Here is a 27624-nt window from a genome sequence, read left to right on the forward strand (position 1 = left end):
TGTCCGTAGAGCTCCGAGTCAGGATTGTGTCGAGGCACAGATCTGGGGAAGGGTACCAAAACATTTCTGCAGCATTGAAGGTCCCAAAGAACACAGTGACCTCCATTCTTAAATGTAAGAAGTTTGGAACCACCAAGACTCTTCCCAGAGCTGGCCGCCCGGCCAAACTGAGCAATCGGGGGAGAAGGGGCTTGGTCAGGAAGGTGACCAAGAACCCAATGGTCACTCTGACAGAGCTCCAGAGTTCCTCTGTGGAGATGGGAGAACCTTCCAGAAGGGCAAACATCTCTGCAGCACTCCACCAATAAGTCCTTTATGGTAGAGTGGCCAGATGGAAGCCACTCCTCAGTAAAAGGTGCATGATAGCCTGCTTGGAGTTTGCTAAAAGGCACCTAAAGGACTTTCAGACCATGAGAAACAAGATTCGCTGGTCTGATGAAACCAAGATTGAACTCTTTGGCCTGAATGCCAAGCGTCATGTCTGGAGGAAACCTGCCACCATCCCTACGGTGAAGCATGGTGGTGTCGGCATCAGGTTGTGGGGATGTTTTTCAGCGGCAGGGACTGGGAGACTAGTCAGAATCAGTGACGATTTTAGCATGTACATTTTGGTGGGGCAAACTCCCCTAAAAATATATTTCAGATGCATGCCAGCAAAGCCACTACACAATACATTCATTGCACTATAACGGCGACAAGCGGTGCCCACAAACTGTTAGAGCCTACATAAAGCTGTCCCAACAGCAGAGCTTTCTTTCCAGCACAATGGAGTGAATCCTTACCACCACTACATCTGGCTATCAGCGGAGCCTTGTCTGGTAGCGAAACAATTAATTTAGCCTCGTTTACTGCCTTTAAAAAAAAAAACATAGCTGATATGGCTGACCATATCTTCCTGGCATATTACATAATTTATGCAGCAGCATATAACACATTTTTGGACTCACCCTGTTGTGCGCGGCGATCCTTCGTTGGCAAATTTTGTCATCAAAGAAAGATTTTACAATTCTGAGTTGGATGACCATTCAAAACGTATTTTCCCAGTCTGACTTTCCAGTTGAAATGCTTGCGGTTAGCCACTGTCACCGATTCCTTCCATACAACTAATTGTTGAATTTGCGATTTCCAACTTGTTGTGTAATGTTTATGTCCAATGAGCACTGATACATTTTATCTATAATTTATCTTCATTATTTATCTTCAAATGAGAGGATTAAAAAGGATTTGCCAGTAGATTGTCTACTTGATTTACAAGCCAAGCTTGTAGCATCATAACCAATAATATTTGAGGCTGTAATCTCTGCCAAAGGTGCTTCAACAAAGTACTGAGTAAAGAAGGGTCTGAATACTAATGTAAATGTGATATTAGCGTTAATTTTTATTTTTATACATTTACAAAAAATTCTAAACACGTTTTTGCTTTGTCATTAGGGGTAGTAAATGTGATATTTCCATTTTTAATACATTTGCAAAAAAATCTAAACACGTTTTTGCTTTGTCATTAGGGGTAGTAAATGTGATATTTCCATTTATAATACATTTGCAAAAAAATCTAAAAACGTGTTTTTGCTTTGTCATTAGGGGGTATTGTGTGTAAATTGATATTGGGAAAAAACAATTTAATCCATTTTAGAATAAGGCTGTAACGTAACAAAATGTGGGACAAGTAAGGGGTCTGAATGCTTTCCGAATGAGGCAGCACCCTCAGCTGAAACATGATACTTTCATTTTGAGATCTACTTAAAATAGGGAATGCCCCAACATATCCAATAGCAACCCAGGTTAATCTACACCCTATTCTCAAATAACAATTTAAAATTAAAGAGCAAAGAGAAAAGATTGTAAGTTAGGAGACACACAAATGTACACGTCGACAATAATTAATTATCTGTGATTGTGCAATAGACCACACAGGCTTACAGTCACTCGATTTTGGGTTGGGAGGATTCTTGAAACTTCTGCAGCTCAAATACCTTTGGTGTCTCCAGAGAATAAATCAAATGCATTATTCAGTTTGTATACACTCACTAGGTCAATTTTGTGAACAGTTTAAGTATGAAAAATGACATCAATATTTTTGCGCAGTTGCATATCGGGGTTGTTTTTCCCAGCAGCTGGAACACTGAATGATAACATGAATTGTAACAAGTAGTGGAAATCTATTTAGAGTTTATTTCCCACGATGTTACCAATTTTCGCATAGGCCTATAACAATATTATTGATCACGAGTCACGGATGAACATGTTTTCTGCATTGTTACTCACCAACTGCCCTGTGAAGGAAAAGTTGTCCTTGGTTTTTGCAAAAGTTTCACTGGCTTGGAAAAAAATACATTCGACCGAAGAGGCTGAGAGCCAAATGCAATCTTCGAAAACATTATCTAAGAAATCCTTTAAAAAATCAGTTTATACAATATTAAAAACCAAACGATAGGCTGCAGTTAAAACCGACCCTGGTGATGCAGGGGAAATGTATGTTGTTTGACACTGATTGGTCGGATTGCAATGCCTTCCAGCCTTCGATAATATCGCCTTAAAATAACAGTATAATAAACGCGTATGTTGAGATGACAGATTTTGTTACATAAATTACAGTAGATGAACTTTGTTCCCAGGTTGTGCGTTACGCTTCACTGACCTGCAGGTGACACAAATGTACAGGGTGTAATCAGTTTCTATTATTTGCTTTCTTTTGTGTAGAAAGCCAGCAAGCAAGCGTCTAGGGCTTGAAAACACCCATACAAATGTTTTTAAAAACGTTTGATCCGTGTACGGTTCATTAAATCGATATCCGAACTTAAACAAGTACGACGGATAATCATTTCGACTGCATGAATGAATGTTTCTTATGTCAACCACAGTACTTAAAAACTTAGAGAAGGGACTGCAACAGGATGTGTGCTAGCTGTTTTATTTATTTTTTGTTATAATGTTATTTTCTTTTAACGGGGGTTACATAGACAACCAACAAAAAACGGCACCACACAGGCTAAGTACAATAAAATAAATTAGGATACAGCAAAAATCTAGGCTGTATCACATCCGGCCGTGATTGGGAGTCCATTTGGCAGCGCATAATTGGCCCAGCGTCCTCCGGGGTAGGACGTCAATGTAAATATGATGAACTGACTTGCCTAGTTAAATAAAGGTTAAATAACATTTAAAAAACATTATACAAAAAGGCAGTCATAAAATTGAGAAAATATATATAAACATCACAATTATAACACGGGGCATTTATGGGAGGTTTTCTACATAGTACCACAATGGAGACCAGATTTTCCAAAATGTATCAGACTTCTCGTGTAAATCAAAGGTAAATGTCTCTAGCTGTAGAATAGCAGAAGCTTGAGAAAGCTACATTCACCCAGATGGTACTTCAAGTATGGAACATAATAACAATATGCATTTTTTGGGTAAGTAAACAAGGGTATTGAACAGAGTTCAGAGTCAGGGTCAAACACGGTGCTACAATCAAAGTAGAGCAAATATAAAGTCAGTGAAAAAGCAAATTGTCTACCCAAGATCTTCTGAATGTGTAAATTAATAACGTTCCAATAAGACTGGATTCTGCAACAGTACCAAAAAACGTGCATGAAGTTCCAGTATCCTGTTTACATTTGAAACATAAATGTGATGCATTGGAAAACATTCTGTGAAGGCCGACAGGTGTAAAGTAGGTTCAATGGAAAAAAAAGAAATGCAGTTATTGTATGCTTATGGAGGTGCATTTGGGGAGACCCTTTCGCAGATAGAAGCCCATTCTTCCTCACCGAATGCATGTTCAATGTCTCTCTCCCAAACATGTCTCAACGCATCATAGGATGAGACACTTTTGTTTAATAAAATATAATAGTAGGATTCGTAAATAGTTTTTCAACCAGTCATTTCAAAATGTAGTTTATCGACTTTCTTCTGACTCTTATATGAAGTGCCTAAGTTGTAGATACTTAAAAAATATTTATTGAGTAAGTCAAATTCAGTTTTTATCTGTCTGAACAATTTAAGAGTGTCCTGAGTAAAGAAAGGGGGGGGGGGGGGGTCTGGATTAAGGGCAATCGGTGACCAGAGTGATATATGGTCTGGAATCTGCAAGTACCTCCTTGCATCTTTCCAAGCTAAAAGTGTTTTATGTACTGTAAAATTGTCAGATAAAACCTGGATATTTTCAAAGCTACTAATAAATGGTAAGGACGCTAATGCTCTTGGATGACATGCTATTGATTCCATCCCAACCCAAAGTGAGTGGTGTCTGTCTAGGCATCAACTAATCATGTGCTTGATCTGAGCAGACCAGTAGTTGCAGTAAGGTAGGTGCAGATGTAGCAAAGAGACCCCTCCTAAATCCTTAAGCTTAATTAGTTTGGTCAATTTGGTTCTAGGTTTCTTATTGTTCCAGATATATTTAGATATATTGGAATTCATTTTCTGAAAAAAGGACTGAGATAGATGGCAGGGGATATTTTGGAATAGATCATTTAGCTGAGGAAGGATATTCATCCTGACGACATTAATCCTGCCAAAAAAAAGAGTTTGGTAGGGTAGACCAGTTAATCAGTTCCTGTTTTCAAAGTAAAAGCTGTGTGACTATCTGCTTTAAAGCAAATTTCTGCAGCATTAGTAAAAATGTGATCAATACATGTTGATGATTTCATTCCTCTACTGTTTGTAACTACTGACATCTTGCTCCCAGACAAATTAAACAACTTCTTTGCTCGCTTTGAGGATGATACAGTGCCACTGACACGGCCCGCTATCAAAACCTGTGGGCTCTCCTTCACCGCGGCCAACGTAAGTAAAACATTTAAAAGTGTTAACCCTCGCGAGGCTGCCGGCCCAGACGGCATCTCTAGCTGCGTCCTCAGAGCATGCGCGGATATATTCAATCAATCCCTATCCCAGTCTGCTGTTCCCACATGCTTCAAGAGGGCCACCATTGTTCCTGTTCCCAAGAAAGCTAAGGTAACTGAGCTAAACGACTATCGCCCCGTAGCACTCACTTCCGTCATCATGAAGTGCTTTGAGAGACTAGTCAAGGATCATATCACCTCCACCCTACCTGACACCCTAGACCCACTCCAATTTGCTTACCACCCCAATAGGTCCACAGATGACGCAATCACAATCACACTGCCCGAACCCATCTGGACAAGAGGAATACCAATGTAAGAATGCTGTTCATCGATTACAGCTCGGCGTTTAACACCATAGTACCCTCCAAACTCTGAGACCCTGGGTCTCGACCCTGCCCTGTGCAACTGGGTACTGTACTTTCTGACGGGATGCCCCCAGGGGTTGAGGGTAGGAAACAACATCTCCACCCCGCTGATCCTCAACACTGGGGCCCCACAAGGGTGCGTTCTCAGCCCTCTCCTGTACTCCCTGTTCACCCATGACTGCGTGGCCATGCACACCTCCAACTCAATCATCAAGTTTGCAGACGACACTACAGTGGTAGGTTTGATTACCAACAACGACGAGACGGCCTACAGGGAGGAGGTGAGGGCCCTCGGTGTGTGGTGTCAGGAAAATAACCTCACACTCAACGTCAACAANGACGAGACGGCCTACAGGGAGGAGGTGAGGGCCCTCGGTGTGTGGTGTCAGGAAAATAACCTCACACTCAACGTCAACAAAACAAAGGAGATGATCGTGGACTTCAGGAAACAGCAGAGGGAGCACCCCCCTATCCACATCGACGGGACAGTAGTGGAGAAGGTGGAAAGTTTTAAGTTCCTCGGCGTACACATCACGGACAAACTGAAATGGTCCGCCCACACAGACAGTGTGGTGAAGAAGGCGCAACAGCACCTCAAGAGGCTGAAGAAATTTGAATTGTCACCAAAAACACTTACAAACTTTTACAGATGCACAATCGAGAGCATCCTGTCGGGCTGTATCACCGCCTGGTACGGCAACTGCTCCGCCCACAACCGCAAGGCTCTCCAGAAGGTAGTGAGGTCTGCACAACGTATCACCGGGGGCAAACTACCTGCCCTCCATGACACCTACACCACCCGATGTCACAGGAAGACCAAAAAGATCATCAAGGACAACAACCACCCGAGCCACTGCCTGTTCACCCGGCTATCATCCAGAAGGTGAGTCAGTACAGGTGCATCAAAGCTGGGACTGAGAGACTGAAAAACAGCTTCTATCTCAAGGCCATCAGACTGTTAAACAGCCATCACTAACATTGAGTGGCTGCTGCCAACATTCTGACTAAATCTCTAGCCACTTTAATAATTAAAAATTGAATGTAATAAATGTATCACTAGTCACTTTAAACAATGTCACTTTATATAATGTTTACATACCCTACATTACTCATCTCATATGTATATACTGTACTCTATACCATCTACTGCATCATGCCTATGCCGCATGGCCATCACTCATCCATATATTTATATGTACATATTCTTATTCATTCCTTTACACTTTTGTAAGGTAGTTGTTGTGAAATTGTTAGATGACTTGTTAGATATTACTGCACTGGAGGCTGTATCACAACCGGCCGTGATTAGGAGTCTCATAGGGCGGCGCACAATTGGCCCAGCGTCGTCCGGGTTTGGCCAGTGTAGGCCGTCATTGTAAATAAGAATTTGTTCTTAACTGACTTGTCTAGTTAAATAAAGGTTCGAAAAAAAGAAGCACAAGCATTTCGGTACACTCACATCTGCTTACCATGTGTATGTGACCAATAAAATTTGATTTGACCCTGATAGGTTGACTGATAACCTGAACCAGGTTGCAGGCACAGGTTACAGTTTGAAGCTTTTTCTTGAGTGGGCAGCTTGATGAAAGCCAGTCAATATTGAAATCACTCAGAAAATATAACTCTCTGTTGATATCACATACATTATCAAGCCTTTCACATATATTGTCCAGATACTGAATGTTAGCACTTGGTGGTCTATAGCAGCAGGAGGACGGGTTTATTGTAATGGCTGGAATGGATTGTATGGAATGGTATCAAACATATGGAAGCCACATGTTTGACTTTATTCCATTTCAGCCATTACAATAAGCCCGTCCTCCTATAGCTTCTCCCACCAGCCTCCGCTGACTCCCAACACATCAATGAATTAAAATCGGACAGCTGGCAAATATGGTCAATGATTCATCAATTTACAGAACTCAATGTATTTACTAACAACTAAATGTTTTTATTGTAAAATATAAACAACATAAACAAATATAAACAAACATTTAACATATTAACAAAACAAACAAGTTCAAGTCAAAGAACATCACATCAAGAAAAAATACAGTCAGGTCAAACCTTCTTGCAGTGCAGCCAACCAGCCAACCACCACTTTCAATTCCTGTGTCATTACAGGGTTACAGCAAATTATTTGACAGCTATTATTTCAAAATAATATTTATATTGAAGCCATAAGTCAATGGTGCCACCTGTCAATGATTTTAGAAGGCGAGGGATAATGACGATTTAATTGGTTTCACTGTCCAGATCCGTCTACACTTGCATGCCTGACTACCTCCTGACTACCTCCGGAGGTTGTCAGGCAGATCACAGTCAGACCACAATGCATCTTTTAATCGTCTACACCTGTCTGGAAATGTGGGCACAATCAGAATGTGGACAAGATCAGGACAAAGGATGCATGTTAGAACCAGGTATAAACAGGGCTTTTGTCGCCTTGGTGACCTGGACAACCTTGACCTTCTACCCCACCAAAACAAAGAACTCTCTGGATATATTTTGCTCTGGAGAAGAAATGCATCTTTCAAAACTAAAATAACAACTCCATACAGCATTGGCACCAACTGATCGTTGAATATGTAGACATTGAACAAGTCACAATGTCAACAACCCATCAAACAGCTGTGCATCAGCTGTGACTAGGTGAAAAAACCTTTCCAAGCCAAACCTTCATTTCATAACCGCTAACCGCTACACACATCCTACATTGTTGTCTCTTTATTAGCTAACATCATAGTCAACATAACTAATAGAACTAACACGTTTGTAAACCCGCTACAATCATGCAGTACAGTGTACAGTCAGCAAGCAGTTTAGCATTTACACCGGCGGGCCCCGTTGGCAATAAATTAATAAAACCAAAAGCTTACCTTGACTTAGAAGCATTTCTGTGTTGGATAGCCATAGCCAGTTAGCTAACACAGTATCCCTCTCTGTTTGAGCCGGGTGTTTGAGAAGGCTAAACTAGCTAACGTTAGCTGCATTTGCTAGCTAAGTGAAAGTGAAAGTGAAAAAAATACAACAAAATATAGCTAGCTTTCTCTCTCTTGCTTCTCCTTCATTTTTAAAGAAATGTATTTGTTAACTGTTCAACTATTGTCTTTCTCTCTGTGAGTCAACTACTCACCACATTTTATGCAATGCAGTGCTAGCTAGCTGTAGCTTATACTTCCAGTACTATATTCATTATCTGATCGTTTGATTGGGTGGACAACATGTCAGTTCCTGCTGCAAGAGCTCTGATAGGTTGGAGGACGTCCTCCAGAATTTGTCATAATTACTGTTTAAGTCTATGGAAGGGGGTGAGAAGCATGAGCCTCCTAGGTTTGTATTGAAGTCATTGTACCCAGATGGAGACGGAAACTAGCTGTCCTCCGGCTACACCATGGTGCTACCCTACAGAGTGTAGTTGAGGCTACTGTAGACCTTCATTGCAAAACAATGTGTTTTAATCAATTATTTGGGTACATGTGAATATATTTTGTATAGTTTAATCTAAAAAGGACAACTTTTAATGTTTCACTATTTTTATTGTTATGAAATTCAATGAGGAGGATGGTCCTCCCTTTCATCCTCTGAGGTACCTCCACTGATGGAGCTGTATAACTTGTATATCACAGAAATGCAATTAAAAAAACATATATATATAATAAAACAGAGTTGCCACTAATACACATGGCAGCACTAACTAGCAGCAAGTATTTCTGTTGTGTTTACAAGGTATCCCGGGACCTCTTGAAATGGACCATCATTGTAGTTTACTGTATTATTAAATAGCACTGACAAGCCACCAGCTCATCCCCAATCTTTTTTGGGGCATACATCCTCTGCCAAGTGGTTGGGTATTCCTTTGCCTGCGAAATAATAATATGGTACACCAAAAAGTAAGCAATGTTAAGATAACCATTTGAAGTCAGCAAGTTTAAGAGGTACAGTACATGTAGGACATGTTCAACACTCCTACATCCAACTTCATACTACCACTTTTATCCTCTTCCTGCTATCCCTAGTCAATCTTATTCATAGCATGTCTTGTGCTGCAAAAGTCAGTATCATTTCCAAAATAAATGTCTCTCCACTGTACAAAAGATTTGTATCCCTACTTTGTGAGTTGTGTGTTGGTGGTTCTACCACAGGGTAAGTAGTGCATCACATGCAGTAGCCAAGGGACACAGCTTGAAAGTAGATGTAGTAAGCCTGCCCTTGCCTGTACCCTCTCCACTACCAAGACCCTTGCAGTGCCTCCTCATGGCAACACATATGTAACTAGCTAATTCATGACTTGTGATCTTTCAGCAGCAGCAGTGGGCTACAGAGGTGTCATGTGCATGCCCACTGGCATGTGAACCCGCCCAACCACTTCCCCAGCTATGGGTTCTTAAAGAGTAGGGTTATCATGTTATATAAAGAAACGATGTATCTGCAAATAAGCCTATAATGTCATATCTATGGTCTAGACTGGATTGTGTCAATACTAATATGTTGGTATGTGGATAAGGCAATGGAGCTTAGATGTAAGAAGTGAGGGTTGTGTGAGAAATTGGGTTTAGGTGCAAGTTTGCTGCCAAGCTGATGTGTGGCAGTTAAATGACTGCTTTCTTGATTTACAAGGACATGACATTCAGGAGATGTTGCCCTGCATCTCAATTTTTTCTTTCAATCTATTTTAAGCTGCAGGGAGGAAGAGGCCTTTTCCCTGGAGAGGGTTTATAGCAAGATAAAGTGGTGCTTGCAGCTGACTCTCTTCCTGCAGTGGTGGCCTCTGTGCAGCAGCTGACCCCGCTCCACCAGCAAATCCTTCAGCAGCAGGTTCTGAAGGACACGTTTTCCTGCGCTGTATGCAGAGGTGACTGATCTCTGACATTCTCACTGACTGCCACACTGAAAGCAGTGGGTAGGTCCCACTGTAATCTTTTGTAATTTGCATTTCATTTAGCTGATAGTCCTTGCACGACCAACCGGACATGTGTTACACACAGGCTTATCAGCATTAGAGACAAGGACTATAGAAAGTATAGTACTTTGCTTCCTGTGCAGCATAAGGCAGCAACAAGCCTTTGCAACTTTTTCAGCTTCCCCCCAAGACAGGCTCATGGTCTTCAGTCCTTTGTGGTTGAATTAGAACTAACTAAGTTGAAAGGAAATCCAAACCATGTTGTCCTGACTCATTTGGTCAAGGCCAGTTGAAAGTAGGCTCAGTAAAGTGTTCCATTCAGAAACCAGGTCATATAGACATAACAGGACTTTCATTTATACCTTTGTTCTTACACATTTATGGGGTGATCACAGCAGAGCAGTAGTTACTGAAGTTATCACACTCAAGGATAAAGTTCTTAACAGAAAAATCATGGAAAACATACAAACATATAATGTATTCACAACAACTGGCATAACTAACTCTTGCGGTTGCCATATCAACAGAGTTGATTGAAATGTATTTCAGTGCAGCTCATACAAACAAAAACAGTACCACAAAATAAAATACAAAATATCCACAAAAGCATTAATATTTGATGATTGAGGGCCTCTGTACATACTAATGTCAAGTGCTAACCAGAAAAGTATTGTCCTCACTATAGTGCCTGTGGGAGGAAGCTACCAGACTATTGAGACGCAGCCACAGTGTGTGTCCTCAAGATAATGAGGTGTTGAAGGTGCCCCCCAGGGGTGATCAGGAGGCGAAGGGAGAGAAGTCCTTGCTGGCGAACATGAAGACATTGCTCGGTTTTTGCTGAAACAGGAACTGCAAGAAGTCGGCCATCGTGGCGCTGGTGCTGTCGCATGTACGAGACATGTTCCGCCTTCAACTCCTCCTGTAACACACACACACGTCAGGTCATGTTGGACACTTAGGGGTTAGTGGTTTAAGAAGGGGCTATGTAAGAGTAGGGGGTAATGGTAGAGTGTAGGGAAACACTAATATCACCTTTCTGTCCAGGAACTTGGAGTGCATCTGCATGTCCTCCTCACACACCAGATCCTTCTTCTCAAACACTGGCTTATTGTCCCTCAACTCTGACACACAACACACATAACATTTAAATAGGGGAACATTCCTAATAGTGTGTGTTCCTGTGTATGTGTGTATCGGTGTGTATTTGGGGAGTGAGCACAGGAGCCTCATGTTGACGGGGGAACACACCTGCATTCGGCTGGCCAGGTGCCTAAACAGGAACATGATATGACATCACACAGGGAGAAAGAGATGGCAGAAGTAGTGGTACCCTGTATATCCCGGGTTCCCCTGGTGTAGGCCTGCTTACTGTAAAAACACTTTGTGACAACTGCTGATGTAAAAAATATATATAATTTTGCTTGATTGATTGTATAAGGAGAAGTTGTGTCCTCTTACCCGTCAGGCAGGAAGTAACAGTACCAACACTGCCAAGTGGCTGGGATGTCCTCCACTGAGTCCACCGTCCTCTCCACCCCAAAACACCACCATCTGATGTCTGCACCCCAGCTCCCTCTGACCAGTTAGACGTGCTGGGAACGAGATGAAATCAAACAACTGAGAACACACATCAACTTCGTAGGGCAGGTAACACTTATTGCTCAACAAAACACACTTTCATGAGTAGGGCAGACTAAAACAACTGACACACACAGAAACACTCACATACAGTATGTGGAGGATGAGAAGTGTGTGTCCTGGTGAAAGGAGGGGAAGGCCATGTTTTTTCAGGACGTTCTTCCTCAGAGGGAGCAGCATCAGAAGCAGCATGTTAGAGCCCTCACCCACTAACCCCTTCAAAGAGGACCGAGGGTATGACAGTCTGCATCCTCACTTCCCACACACAGGTTAGCGCCTTCAGATACATACCCTCTAACAGAGCACAATGGGAAAACATTCCCTCTGCACGCTTACCTCACACATAACACAGAGAAATATATCTCATAAGATTCTCGGTGCCGACTTTAAGCCTTTCTATGCAGAAATGATGACCGTGTGTGTTTGCGTGTGCTAATCCATTCCTGTGTGTGTTACCTGTAGGAAGTGGTATATCTGCTGCAGCAGCTCCGTGTCTATGGATGTTCTTCTCCACTGAAGATGTGTAGCATGTGAGGTATTGTAAGGGATTGTAATTCTGCATCCAATCTATTTAGTCCTACCTCAGGCCAACAACCTGAAAGGATGGGACACGACAGCTTAACACACCCTGTAACTCTTCTGATGTCATGTCTCGTGTAACGGATGTGAAATGGCTAGCTAGTTAGCGGTGGTGCGCGCTAATAGCATTTCAATCGGTGACGTCACTTGCTCTGAGACCTTGAAGTAGTGGTTCCCCTTGCTCTGCAAGAGCCGTGGCTTTTGTGGAGCGATGGGTAACGATGCTTCGTGGGTGACTGTTGTTGATGTGTGCAGAGGGTCCCTGGTTCACGCGAGGGGACGGACTAAAGTTATACTGTTACATTGGTGCTGTGACCCGGATCACTGGTTGCTGCGGAAAAGGAGGAGGTCGAAAAGGGGGTGAGTGTAACGGATGTGAAATGGCTAGCTAGTTAGCGGTGGTGCACGCTAATAGCATTTCAATCGGTGACGTCACTTGCTCTGAGACCTTGAAGTAGTGGTTCCCCTTGCTCTGCAAGAGCCGGAGCTTTTGTGGAGCGATGGGTAACGATGCTTCGTGGGTGACTGTTGTTGATGTGTGCAGAGGGTCCCTGGTTCGCGCCCGGGTCGGGGCGAGGGGACGGACTAAAGTTATACTGTTACACTCGCACACCCAAATATCTCTCTGCAGCTTACGTTCCATCCCTGAAGTAACCATTGCTACAAATGCTAAAAATACAATCTTACGGAAACATATATCACTTGTTGACATTCCCTCTGTGCTGGTACAGATCTACTACTCACACCACTCCTCTCAGGATCCCTCCCCCTTGACCCATCTTCCTCTCCTTTATTCCCGCCTCAGCATATGACAACTTCTGCACTACTCTAACCCTGGAAACCTCAACCTGCTTCTCTCGCACGTGACATTTCTGATCCACAGCCCCATGGGCACCCCTACAATTAACACATACCACTACTTTCCCCAATGCTACCTTTGTCTCATGCCCTTCTACACTTCTCAAACCTCCCACCTACACACTGCTGCCACATGCCCATAAGCTTGACACCTGTAACAACGTAATGTATTCGGCACAAAAGCTCGTACAGGATAACTTATATATCCTAACATCACTTTGTCGGGTAAAGACTCATCAAAACTCAAAAGAACAGACAATGACTCTGTTTCACCACTCATATCACCCTGTCTGCGTCGAACCAAACGACAAGCATCACAAACACCAGGAATCTTCCCCTTCAGTTGGTAAACTTTTACATCTACTGCTACCCACAAATCACATTTCTTGCCCCCATTCATTTAACGCGGAGCGCCTTCTCCCTCTGACCAGCATAAACCCAAACAATTATCACAAGATCACTTCTGGTTACTCTCACCAATTCCACAGCACCCAACTCTGTTTTCACCCACCCTGAAACGACAAATGGATCAGCCAAAAGGCAAGGGTCCACTTTTTCCCAAAACTTCACTCCTACTGTCACAGACTCATCTTTATCCTGACCCTCGGTGCAAGCCTCGGGCTCTGAGAACTTCACCACACCTACCACCTCCAATATTTCGACCTCATTCACTTCCATTTCTCCACCTGTCTTCAGCTCACTTTGCTTACATTTTCTACCATTGTTCTTTAACAAACCATCTCCCTTTTTCCACCATTTTGAATCCCCTCAAGCTCACCCTCTTCCTCCCTCTCCCTCTCTTAGACCTCCTCTGCCTGTCTTTTCCCCTCCATTCCTCCTAGGTATTCCAAGTATACTTCTCCTTATGATAATGCTGCACTTCTCCTGACATACATCTTGTTCTTGCTTTCTCAAGGGACGCCATTTAACCGGCTGTCACAATCAGCATGAACCCCTCGGGATGTAGCGCTCACCAGTGCACCCCACTTATAAAGCAGCTGCTTCGTCTCGATGTTCTTCTTTATCAAAAGCTACCGCAACGCTTTTCCATTTCAAAAAAGCACGCTCTTCCAACCACCACTCACCATCTTGCTTCCTGCTGGTTTTCCATTCTAACTGATAAGTAATTGCACCCACCTAAATCAGTCCCTGATTAGAGTGGAACAATGAAAAAAGGCAGTGGAACTGGCTTCGAGGTCCAGAGTGTAATTTGAGGGCTCTAATATATACAAAGCCATACCATGCAAGGCAGGGAATGGCAGAAGGGTTGTGCCTACCTATGTGTCTAGTGCCTACTGTCAACACTGCCAGCTTCAATTTCACCCAGTGGTGCAGGTGTAGTGGTGGCCATACACAGGAATACGCAGTATGCCCACCTATTTCCACAGATATACTCACCTATACTCACTAATACCATTGAGAATAATTGAATATAGATCGTTATATTTTTCACCACCTTTCACCTCTGCTATTATTAGGTGGGAATGACCACCTATAGCTAGCTACGTACACCATATAGACAATTGTTGATAATTAATTCATACTCACCTGATGGCAGACATCCTTGTACACTATACAGACAGGCACATACACCTGTTTGGTATGATTGCTAGCCAGTGATTTTAGCATGTTAATCTTGGTTGGGCAAAACAAAATGTGGGATGCATGCTAGCAAAGCCACTACACAACACTAAACAATACATTAATTGCACTATACCACTGCTCCACCTGGCTATCAGCGGAGCCTTGTCTGGCAGCGAAACAGTTCATTCAGCCTCATTTACTGCCTTTAAAAAAACATAGCTTATATGGCCGACTTGCTTAAACAAATGTGGTTTCTACTGACAATTGAGATGTACAAACTATGGTATAAGGGGACAACAATTCAGAACATGTGCCGTTCTTACAAGTGTTCTCCTGTGGGGGCTTATTTCTGCTTTACCAAATGAGGAGAGTTACAAACTTCACACACCAGTCAGAGTTTTACTTAAACTACATCTTTAATAATAAGAGCTTTGCAATAGCATTTGACTTTCAATGATGCGCCATCTCTAATGAACCATTGAAAGTGACAACAGAAAAGTACAAAGATCTTTTATAGCCAAGATACACCCCTCTCAACTTACATGACGAACCACAGATCTTAGGAACAGTTCACAAAGGGACTTTATAATTGAGAAAGGAGTATCCCTTAGCCAGATAACTGAACGATAATTTATAGCGAATGTTTGGTCCCTAAGACGTGGTTCTAATCCCGTGCCTGGTACTTCATAGCACAAAAACACCATCTCATCCAATGGCATAAATCAGTTGTCAACTCTAGATATGCCCATCTCAAGTAAACCCCTTCTTGACCCCTCTCCTGGACAAACTCACTGAGGGGAGTGAGCCTCTAGGTCATACACTATCCCAGCATAAGTGCAACATCAGAGAGGACATACAATGGTTCCAGACACTGCCCTACACCTCCCCCKAWMSSYKAYGYYGGYYMGYKRTMSSSKKKYYKKWMMMMGYYYAKAYMWAWTMGMTRCCCCRTWAWRKKSSCKWRSCRTRKKKWMGMTTAACAGATACATTCACATATGAAGACAATGTTCCATCCTGTCCTCTTCCCTTTCTGATATTCTGCATAGCACCAGAGACATGTAAAAGACAAGCCTGACCTCTCCCCTCTCTGGGCCCCAAGTGACTGAGCCCCAGCTGAGGGAAGAAATGCAACTGCCAACACTAAAGTCTATTAGAAATACATTCTAATAAAAAGTATATCACATAAGAATATTATGCAGATATGACATCTTAATTACTTATGTTACCCAACTCATTCTGATTCATCCACCACACTCCCTGTACACCAAGTCAGAACCATAGGATAAATAAAGGGAGCATATAAGCAGACAATGAAAGCTCTTACAATATTTTATGATATTAGGGTGAGGCACATGGGCTACTAACAGCTTACTACACATACATGACAGAACACTAAACCAATCACGGCGCAGCACTCTGTATGTTCTGCTGGCTTGCCCCACCACCACAGAAAGCATTGAGCTAGGCTGAAACACCTACATTTTGGAGCTGCCTTACTCAAGAAAACAAAAAAGCGACTATGCAGCTTTATTAACTCAATGATATATATATATTTTTTTACATTGTTTGCAAACTGATATGTGACACGTATTAATGCCAAAATAACATGCAAAACAGGCAAGCTCCAAAAAATTCTAAATAATCTACATATGTGAATGACGTGTGAATGATTGTTAGCTAGATTTAGCCTTTTAATATAAGCTCCTTCTCTTGTCTGCCAGTAAAGCTAACAAGCATTGAAGGCACCTAACTTACATTACTTGCCGGTGGCCCTTATTTATAACTAACCAGGCAAAAGCTAGCTAGCTGGAGCGATGGTCAGGTAACATCAGATAGTCACATACTGTAGCTTTACTCTGAAAACAGCTAGCACACGTATCCAGTTGCAATTCCTCTATCGCTGTGCATTAATTCAATATTATGGATGACATAAGAAAAATGTATTTATGCAATCGGAATGGTTATCCTTGTTAGTTGTTAATGTTCAGATATTGATTGAACGAACCGAACACGGACCACCTTTGCACTCATTTTCAAAGATGTTTGTTACATATATACTTTTTTTTTTTAAACAAATTTTCAGTGTTCACAAACTTGTTCTTTAATTTTAACATTTCAGTGCCACTGAAAAAAACATCACATTTCTATTTGATTGTGAATCAAATCAAGGAAAAATAGATTTATGCAGATTTCTTGCAGTAAAAACTATTAACTTGTCCAGTGATTTTTTTGTCGACATTTAGAAAGTATGAATAGAGAATAGATGTGACAATTGCCTGCTTAGGGCACGTTTCCATTTAACTATAGATACGCACACGAAGAGGCGTGGCTTAACGTGCCCACGCCCCCGAGTAGGGTACCGATGTAGGGTAATCCCTTTACTCAGAACCCGACAACGGCTGTATTCTTAAAAAAAAAATCTATAAACATTTTGGATATGCTTAGTTGGTCGTTTTTTAACATCCATGTAGTTGTGTCGATTAAAAACAGCTGGACGTAATGACGTCACACCAACAAAGATTTTTTTCTTTGCGGCATTGCTTTTGTTGAATAAACCTGGGTCAATGGAAACATGCCTCATGATAGAGTATGCAGTTCAATCAACATTTTCACTTTTCATAAATGGAATTATTCTGCGTGGGTCTCTCTCTCTGACAGCTGTGTGATTCCTAATCAGTCCTCAAAGAGTTCCTCTTTGAGTCGACGGTAGCGACCCTTGCTAGCCATGAGCTCCTGGTGTGTGCCCTGCTCAACCACCTCCCCGCCCTCCATGAAGATGATCTGGTCAGCCTTCTCCACAGTCCGCAGCCGGTGGGCCACCACCAACACTGTCTGGCCCACTGAGCCTGCCAGGACGCCCTGCACCTGGGAGAGAGCATTAAGAACCCTATTGACAACATGTTACTGAAGCTATTAGATTTAGTTTCTATGACAATATTGGGTCCTGGTTATAGGCTATACCTAAGACCCAGAGTTGTTCCTGCATAATTCCAATTCTGACTCCGAAAAAAAGATTTAGAGTCTGTAGTCTGTTGTAGTTAGTCATGTTCATTCTGCAGTTGGTTTAGTTCTATGTTTTACATTAGACATGAAAATCATGTAATAGTGTTGTGCTATAGAGGTTTTGAATGTGTACCGCATGCTGTGTGTTGATGTCCATGCCGCTGGTTGCCTCGTCCAGAATTAGGACCTGTGGCTCTCGAACCAGAGCTCTGGCGATGGCGATGCACTGCTTCTGTCCAGAAGACAGCTGCCCTCCACACTCACCTACATCTGAGAGATACACAGGACATTAGTGCTAGGCCAGCTGGTAGCTACACAGACAGATAGGCCTGTAACTCACAATACGACCCACAGCAGATACCTCCCTCAAGCATTGTACAACCGGTTGTTCCAGTCTTACACCTTACATGCTTATGAAGGTAGAACAGCCCCTCTACAGAAAATACCATGCTTGGCAATGAATAAATGTGATGAATATGTGTCAATACAATGGCCACAAGATGACCCATCACTACCTACCTGTGTCGTAGCCCTGTTCCAGCGTACAAATAAAGTCGTGGACGTTGGCGCTCTTTGCGGCCTCTTTCACCTTCTCCAGGGTGCATCCCACGAGGCCGTACTCTATGTTGTGTCTGATAGATCCAGAGAAGAGCACTGGTTCCTGGGACACCAGGGCCATCTTACCTCAGAGAGAGATAATCATTGGGGATGTTTGGTTTAAAAACATATTAAAAACAATTGAACAAGTCATATGGTATGTCTGTATGACACAGAAGGTCTGCAGGCTAATGTGCAGCTCTTTGACAGTAACATTGCTAAGAGAGGGAGTGAGCTGAACGGTCCTAGTTTGCATAACAGTTGTTCACACATGTATAAAGGATTATGGAAAGCAGAGCCCTATGAACAAGCTAAAGTACTACAGTACATTATTGGACATGGCGGGTTTCCTGACTGTACCTTCTGATGTAGGTACTGGTGCTGGTAGCAGTGCAGGGGCTGTCCATCCAGCAGCACCTGGCCCTCCTTGGGCTCATACAACCTCGCCAGCAGGCTGACGCAGGAGCTCTTCCCGCCACCAGAGGGCCCCACCAGCGCTGTCATCTTCCCCGGATGCAGTTCCAAACTCACAGCCTGGCAGATAGATGGTTAGAGACATTTAACCAACGATATACTGGAAATTATTGCAGGTACAGGCAAGCATGGCAGGGAGATAATAGAGTGCCTTCAGAAAGTAATGACACCCCTTGACGTTTTCCACATTTTGTTGTGTTACACAGTGGGATTAAAATTGATTTAATTGTGTCATTTTTTGCTAACGTTCTACACAAAATACTAAAAGGTGGAAGAAAAATCCGAACATTTGTAAAAAAAGAAAAAAAAAGAAAACATTAATATATCTTGATTATATAAGTATTCAACCCCCTGAGTCAATACATGTTAGAATCACCTTTGGCAGCGATTAAAGCTTTCTGGGTAAGTCTCTAAGAGCTTTGCACACTTGGATTGTGCAATATTTGCACATTATTCTTTTTTGAATTATTCAAACAAAAGTTGGTTGTTGATCACTGATAGACAGCCATTTTCAAGTCTTGCCATAGATTTACAAGTCGATTTAAGTCAGAAGTGTAACTAGGCCACGCAGGAACGTTAAATGTTGTCTTGGGAAGCAACTCCAGTGTATATTTGGCCTTGTGTTTTAGGTTTTTGTCCTGCTGAAAGGTGAATTTGTCTCCCAGTGTCTGTTGGAAAGCAGACTGAACCAGTTTTTCCTCTAGGATTTTGACTGTGCTCAGCTCTATTCCATTTATTTTTATCATAAAAAACTCCCTAGTCTTTGCCGATGACAAGAATACCCATAGCATGATGCAGCCACCACCATGCTAGAAAATATGAAGAGTAGTACTCAGTGATGTTTTGTTTTGGACATAAAGTTAATTTCTTTGTTACATTTTATGCAGTTCTACTTTAGTGCCTTTTTGAAAAGAGAATGAATGTTTTGGAATATTTGTATTCTATACAGGCTTCCTTCTTTTCACTCTGTTAATTAGGTTATTATTGTGGAGTAACAACAATGTTGTTGACCCATCCTCAGTTTTCTCCTATCACAGCCATTAAACTCTGTAACTGTTTTAAAGTAACCATTGGCCTCATGGTATCTCTGAGCGGTTTTCTAACTCCTTCCTTACCCATCTACCAATAGGTGCCCTTCTTTGCGAGGCATTGGAAAACTCCCTTATCTTTGTGGTTGAATCTGTGTTTGAAATTCACTGCTCGACTGAGGGACCATACAGATGATTGTATGGGTGGGGTAGAGAGACGAGGTAGTCATTCAAAAATCAAAAAACACTATTATTGCACACACAGTGAGTCCATGCAACTTGTTATGTTCCTTATTAAGCCCACGTTTTAGGCTTGCCATAACAAAGGGTTTGAATACTTAGTCAAGACATTAAAGCTTTTCAAAAATGTCTAAAAACATAATTACACTTTCACATTATGGGGTATTATGTGTAGGCCAGTGATAGACAATCTCAATTTAATCCATTATAAATTCAGGCTGTAACACAACAAAATGTGGAAAAGTTCAAGGGGTCTGAATACTTTCTGACGGCACTGTAACTGCTTGGCCAACAGACATAAGGTACAGTGCATTCGGAAAGTATTCAGACCCCTTCACCTTTTCAACATTTTGTTACTTTACAGCTGTATTCTAAAATTGATTAAATCAAGCTACAAACAATACCTCATAATGAGAAATAAAAAAACAGGTAATAACTTTTTGCAAATGTATAAAAAGTAAAAAACAGAAATACCTTATTCATATAAGTATTCAGACCCTTTGCTATGAGACTCGAAATTGAGCTCAGGTACATCCTGTTCCCATTGATCATCCTTGAGATGTTTCTACAACTTCATTGGAGTCCACCAGTGGTAAATTCAATTGATTGGACATGATTTGGAAAGGCACACACCTGTTTATATAAGCAGTTGACAGTGCATGTCAGAGCAAAAACCAAGCCATGAGGTCAAAGGAATTGTCCGTAGAGCTCAGAGACAGGATTGTGCCGAGGCAATGATCTGGGGAAGGGTACCAAAACATTTCTGCAGCATTGAAGGTCCCCAAGGAACACAGTGGCCTCCATCATTCTTAAATGGAAGAAGTTTGGAACCACCAAGACTCTTCCTAGAGCTGGACACCCGGCCAAACTGAGCATTTGGGGGAGAAGGGCTTTGATCAGGGAGGTGACCAAGAACCCGATGGTCACTCTGACGGAGCTCCAGAGTTCCTCTGTAGAGGAAGGACAACCATCTCTGCTGGGACTCCACCAATCAGGACTTTATGGTACAGTGGCCATAAGCCACTCCTCAGTAAAAGGCACATGACAGCCCGCTTGGAGTTTGCCAAAAGACACCTAAAGGACTCTCAGACCATGAGAAACAAGATTCTCTGGTCTGGTGAAACCAAGATTGAGCTATTTGGCCTGAATGCCAAGCATCACATCTGGAGGAAACCTGGCACCATCCCTACGGTGAAGCATGGTTGTGGCAGCATCATACTGTGGGGATGTTTTTCAGCGGCAGGGACTGGGAGACTAGTCAGGATAGAGGGAAAGATGAACAGAGCAAAGGACAGAGAGATCCTTGATGAAAACCTGCTCCAAGGCGCTCAGGACCTCAGACTGGGGCGAAGGTTCATCTTCCAACAGGACAAGGCAGGAGTGGCTTCGGGACAAGTCTCAATGTCCTTGAGTGGCCCAACCAGAGCCCGGACCTGAACCCATTCGAACATCTCTGGAGAGACCTGAAAATAGCTGTGCAGTGACTCTTCCCATTCAACCTGACAGAGCTCGAGAGGATTGGCAGAGAAGAATGGGAGAAACTCCCAAAATACAGGCGTACCAAGCTTGTAACGTCATACCAAAGAGGACTCGAGGCTGTAATCGCTGCCAAAGGTGCTTCAACAATGTCATATTTCCGGGGGGGGGGGGGGGGGGTTATATACAATTGCAAACATTTCTAAAAACCTGTTTTTGCTTTGTCAGTATGGGGTATGGTGTGTAGATTGATGAGGGGAAAAAACTATTTAATCCATTTTAGAATAAGGCTGTAACGTAACAAAATGTGGAAAAAGTCTGAATATTTTCAGAATGCACTATATATTTCAATAGTTACATTTAAAAAAAGGTGCTGGTTCAAAGACAAGTCTCCCTATTAAAAGATGTAATGGTATCGATAAATCCATGAAAATAGCAGGGCTATTACGCTTTTTTGAATATTGATACAATCTTTCATAACAGCTCATATCCTATGAATGGATGCTTACCTTCAGTGCGGGTGTATTTGGGCGTGAGGGATAGTAGAAGCTGACATGATGGAAAGCAAGTTTCCCCTGAAGCTTTGCAGGAGCCAGCTCTCCTGCTTCTTTCTGATCTGGCTTTCTGTCCAGAAACGTGAACACCTTGGCTGCCGCCCCGACAGTGCTCAGCATGTCTCCAAAGACATACACAAGTTGCTGACAACAACAAAGAAAACATTTCAGTCAGTTTCACATCAGGTATTCCCGAAAAATGACCTGAGAATTCAAAACGCCTGCTGGTGGTTCATTTGCTTACTTACCCTCATATTGGTCACCATGTCTTTCTGGAAGAGGACGAAAGCCAGCACACTGCCAATGCTCAGCTGGCCAGCCGAGATGAGCCTCCGACACAGGAACAGCATGGACACCTTTAGGCCCACTGTCACCATCTGGCCAGACAGAGAAAAGACACAGAGGCCTATTGGATACAGGAGCACGTCACGTATATAGAGTACTGTATACGAGTTAAAGGTGTTCAGTGAGTAGGGATGTAGGGAAGGACAGACACATCATGTGGGATAGACTACATCTCCATGTTATTTACAGCACCCAGGGGTCTCAAACATCCTAGAGTTATCATTAGTTTAATTTTACCCTTCTCAGTAAAAGGTAGACGGCACTGATGATGCCTTTGTGCTCCTGGACCTTGTACATCCTCTCCAGTGCTTGGTTGTACCTATCTAGCTCCTTCTCCTCAGCTCTGAAGCTGCGAACCGTTCTCACCGCCCCAATGGCCTGGGATGCCAGCTCCTTGATCTGGGCCTGGCAGTCCTGCAGCTGCTTAATGAACTCCTGTTGGGTGGTAGCAGTCAGTCAATTAATCAATCAATCATAATTCTACAAGCATCTATCACTAACTAGTCAATAATCCCATTACTTTTCTATACTTGGTCTTTATTTTGTCTACATTGCTGTCAGAGTTATAGCTGCATGGGTGTTTGGGTGTTGTTCTAGCTGTAGGTAGGGTAGAGTGGGGTAAGTTGAGCCAGTATCACTCCGTCAAGGGAAATATTGTATTCTTTCTAAAAAGATATCTACATATATTTCAGGGTGTTGTGTGTCCCTGGAAATAATCAGAATTCATGTAAACATTACAGGTTTGAAAACATAGTGGTCTCTTGGCACAACTTACGCCGGGTTTGGGGTAAGTTGAGTCGCGGGACAGGGTAAGTTAAGCCACCTACAAATTTCTGTACTGATTGAAATATTACCTCTACCTTTTAAAAACCATGTCTATCTTTATTTCCCCAAACACAATCGCTTTTTTGTCTTTTAATAATTTTAAGTACCTTTTAACACTGGCTTAACACCTAACAAACACTTCGTACTTTTTTAACACTATTAACATAGGCCAGGCCCTGTTGTTACCTCATATCCCAACAACAATGCCTTGCATTATGCCATGGAAGAAAACACTTCAATTTGCTTAACTTGCCATTGGCTCAACCATGGTCTCAATTTCCCCATGGCCATTGGCTCAACATACCCCAAGGCAAACATTTTGACTATATTGGCCCACACAGATACAAGGATGCACTTTCATGCTAGATGTAGGACTTCATATTGAAGCTTATGAAGACCCCAACTGATGTATAGTACAATCTTAAAATGATCTACTTTGGTTTAGATACAAGTGTCATATAACCTTTAACACAATAAATTAATGTGGTGAAAATCCTTTTTTTTGGGACCTAACTTGCTTACCACTTGTTCCATCTGGTTTCTTCTTCACAGACTCCATGAAATGATGACCTCTTCCTAAATATTTGGTCAAATGATTTCTGTATGGTTTCCAAGAAACAAGGGTGGCTCAACTTACCTCTTTGGCTCAACTTACCCCCACACTCCCCTATTACATTTGAGGTGTTTGGCTGTTGTTATGTCTACCTGGCAGCAGGTGTTTGGATGTTGTTGTGTCTATCTGGACGTATAATGGTGTAGGTGTTTGGGTGTTGTTGCGTCTACCTGGTTGTATGTGTTATATTTGGTCTGCAGCAGGGTGAGGAGGGGCATCTCCACCATGGTGAGCAGGGTGAGCTGCCAGGACAGGCCCAGCATCAGGACCAGCATACCAGCCGTCTTCACCAGGCTGCGCACCAGCACGTTACTGTTCATAGCCACAGAGCGTCCCATCTTGTCCACATCATAGCCGAGGCGTGAGACAAGGCTTCCTGTGGGAGGAAGGACATCATTCATAAATCAATTGGATTATAATGGTGGATGAGCTGTAATAGTTATACCAGAATCATCTGTGACTAAGGATAGAGATCACATCACATGCCACCAAAACAAGCGAATAGGACATGGCATGACAATATGTGCTATTATCCTATTATCTCTATGATATAATACCCATCCCACTGGGCACAGACATCAATTCCACGTTGGTTCAACCAGTGGGATGTTCCTGTGTACATCATCTCACCTGGTTTGTTCTCCTCAAAGAAGGGTATGTCCTGTTGTACCAGGTTGTGGAACAGCATGTGTCTCATCCTCTTGTTGAGTCTGGACAGGCTACACATGAACAAGCCCCCTCGCAGGCCTGAGCACAGAGCACTGAGGGGGAAAACCACAGAACGGTCACAGACAGGTCAATCAACAATCACAGAAGGGTCTATCATTTTTCTCTCTGTCTATTCACAGATAAACCAAAACACAAAGGAGAGAAAACAACCAAAGGAAAAACTAGAGAATGTAAAAGAGGAAGTGAAACCTGTGTACCTTCCTAGTGAGACGAGTCCCATGCCCCCAATGGCATACATGAAGCTGTTGTGCTGGTACTGACCACTCAGCGTATCAATGACCTTCCCCTGGTAGTAAGGGATAAATGTCTCACCTGCAACAACAAGATTGGCTCGATCAAAAACGGTTCACTGGAACGGATGGCGTAAGTAAGAATAATTATAGCTCAAAAATAACTAGCTCAACAAATTCCTTGAAAACAATTGATAACAGAATACAAACGAACGCATGTGCTTGGTATGCACATTTGAAATTACTTTTACACAACGCTATACTCACAGATGACAGCCAGGCTGAGGAAGAGGAAGGCTGCAGCCAGGTAGAGGGCGTCTGGTTTGCAGTATCGCACCACCCTCATCAACTGTGCCATGGCCTCCTGTTTCTTCTTCTTTTCCTTCCCTTGGTTCCCTCCATCATCAGGGAAGCCTAGCTCCCATGCCAGGCAGGCCACAGTGGAGGATACCAGGGCCAAGACCACCATGCTTGGGCCAGGCACCAGACCCAGGTCGTCGGCGGTCGATGCCGGCACCATGACCATACGTCCACTTTCAAACACAGGAGGCAAGAGGCAGAGCACTGCCACCCATCTCCTCAGCACTGGCTGTGGCTTTCTAGCAGAAAGCACCAGGGTGATTGAGTGGTGCAATGCCCACCTTAGGGCTCCAAAGGCCCATAACCCCACCAGTCCTCCACTACTGGAGAACTCCAGTAGAACTAACCCAGTCCACAGTGCCCCCCACAGCACTAGGTCATAGAGAAGGACCAACCCATATGTTTCTAAACAAGCCATGGCCAATAGATAGAGTTACAGCAGTATCTCAATTGTGCTTATCCTGGAAAGAAAAAAAATAAACAGGTAAGTCGATATGGTGCCCATTATTACCGTAACAATAGCAATGCCTTTACATGCTGTCACGCCCTGACCTTAGAGAGCCTTTTTATTTCTCTATTTGGTTAGGTCAGGGTGTGATTTGGGTGGGCATTCTAGTTTTCTATTTCTTTGTTGGCCGGGTATGGTTCCCAATCAGAGGCAGCTGTCTATCGTTATCTCTGATTGGGAATCATACTTAGGCAGCCTGTTTTTCCACCCTAGTTTGTGGGATGTTGTTTTGGCACAGTAGCTGTATAACCCTGCAGAACTTTACGTTCGTTTTATCCTTTGTTGTTTTTGGTGTTCATTCTAATAAGTACGATGAACACTTTCCACGCTGCGCTTTGGTCTCATTCCGACGACGGAGGTAACACATGCATGATATGAATATCCATAATGAGCGCACAAGACACATGGGCAGTATATATTTCTGAATGTATCGTATACAATTAGTATAGTAATACAATTAAGCAATACGGCTCGAGGGAGTGTGGCCAATATAACACGGCTAAGGGGTGTTCTTAAGCACAACGCAATGTAAACCTCTAACCACCCAGTTTAAAATATAGTATAATGCATAAATGGAAGACCGGGAGTTTCAGAAAGAGATAGGGCCCATGGCATGCCCATCATAAAATCGATGGAGGCTGTAGTGCAATAGACAGCTAGCTTAATCATATGAAGTCAGAAAACGTATTTGGTAGTCTATCATCCACACTGACAATCGACCTGCATAACTCTACTTTCTTAGAAAAGCTAACAATATTCTTACCATCGTCTTTGCTGGCTGATGTAAAAGGGGCTTTATAAATACATTTCATTTATTGTTTTCGTGCAGCAGGTTAACGTTACACCTTACAGTAATACATGGATACTTTTACTTTCACTTTCTACTGACTACCGGAACAACAAGGTCTCTGTGAGCGAGCGTTTGAAGTGTCTAGCCTACTCCAGTCCTAGCCTATATGTCAACAACATTTTACTATAGCTTTGTAACTGACAACTTGACAACTACATTTAAAATCATGTAAATATAAATATTTTGTTTTGGGAAAATATCATTCGCTTTTCTTTGGAACAAATCTCAAATCGTAATCCTCGCATCCTCTCTCGACTCCTTCTCAAAATCCATTGGAAGACAATGTCAGGGGGGCGGGTCCTCTGACTTTCTCATCCAATGGGTTTTGAGAAGAAGCGAGGAAAAGACGCGAGGAATCAAGGAAATCCAATTGAGATTCTCCCCTTGAGTTCAGCTGAAAAACTATTCCGCCTTATTTTCAGCTTGAACTGGCAGGCAACAACACTACACTGTCGCCACATCATGTCATACTTTGACCTCATTTATCAAATTGGAACACTCCGTTCTCAGAACATTAAGGGATAGCCTACCTTTCCGACCTCGAACGACAGCTTATTTGCTCTTTTTTTTTTTAAGTATGTTTTTTAAGGTGACATTTATCATTTCCACAATTATTTTATATAAATAATGATTTGTATAAAATGAAATAAATAATAATTTGGCCCCAGCGCAAGACACAATAGCCGTTTCTATAAAATTACCTATGAATCGTTCCATGACAAGGGAGCTATAGCCAGGGGCGGACTGGCCATCTGGTATTTCTGGAAAATAGCATATGGGTTGGTCCAATTTTTGCCTAGTGGGCCATCTAAGTTGTATTTTTTTGCGCAAAATTATTATTATTTGGCCAATAATGGGGGCCTCAAGTTAATAAATGGGCCAGTGTGTTAGAAATGCCATAGCCTAAAAAGTATGTTGCCACATACAGTACCAATCAAAAGTTTGGACACACCTACTCATTCAAAGGTTTTTCTTTATTTTTACAATTTTCTACATTGTAGAATAATAGTGA

At 42.5% G+C, this 27624-nt stretch overlaps 2 protein-coding genes and 1 pseudogene across 2 annotated transcripts in view; all 3 read right to left on the bottom strand.

Moving 5' to 3' along the window:
- Positions 1-2831, bottom strand: part of acsf2 (acyl-CoA synthetase family member 2) — a 38444-nt gene extending 35613 nt beyond the window's left edge. The window contains exon 1 of the mRNA XM_024006930.2: positions 2266-2831. Within this exon, the coding sequence (XP_023862698.1) occupies positions 2266-2378 (113 nt within the window). The 5' untranslated portion in view covers positions 2379-2831. The remainder of the gene's footprint in view (positions 1-2265) is intronic.
- A 7922-nt stretch (positions 2832-10753) lies between these two features.
- LOC139029135 (ciliogenesis-associated TTC17-interacting protein-like) lies at positions 10754-14758 on the bottom strand (annotated as a pseudogene).
- A 2434-nt stretch (positions 14759-17192) lies between these two features.
- Positions 17193-26789, bottom strand: tap2t (transporter associated with antigen processing, subunit type t, teleost specific). Its single transcript, XM_024008456.2, has 12 exons — positions 26526-26789; positions 25162-25715; positions 24862-24976; positions 24566-24696; positions 24106-24311; positions 22735-22932; positions 22401-22529; positions 22108-22296; positions 18741-18914; positions 18303-18462; positions 17917-18053; positions 17193-17645 (listed from the first exon to the last, which is right to left on the bottom strand). Exons 2-12 carry the CDS (start codon positions 25670-25672, stop codon positions 17454-17456), a joined length of 2142 nt encoding a protein of 713 aa, XP_023864224.1. The 5' UTR covers positions 25673-25715; positions 26526-26789; the 3' UTR covers positions 17193-17453.
- Between the last annotated feature and the right edge of the window lie 835 nt (positions 26790-27624).

Source organism: Salvelinus sp. IW2-2015, linkage group LG18 (assembly GCF_002910315.2).
Source record: "Salvelinus sp. IW2-2015 linkage group LG18, ASM291031v2, whole genome shotgun sequence".
NCBI lineage: Eukaryota > Metazoa > Chordata > Actinopteri > Salmoniformes > Salmonidae > Salvelinus > Salvelinus sp. IW2-2015.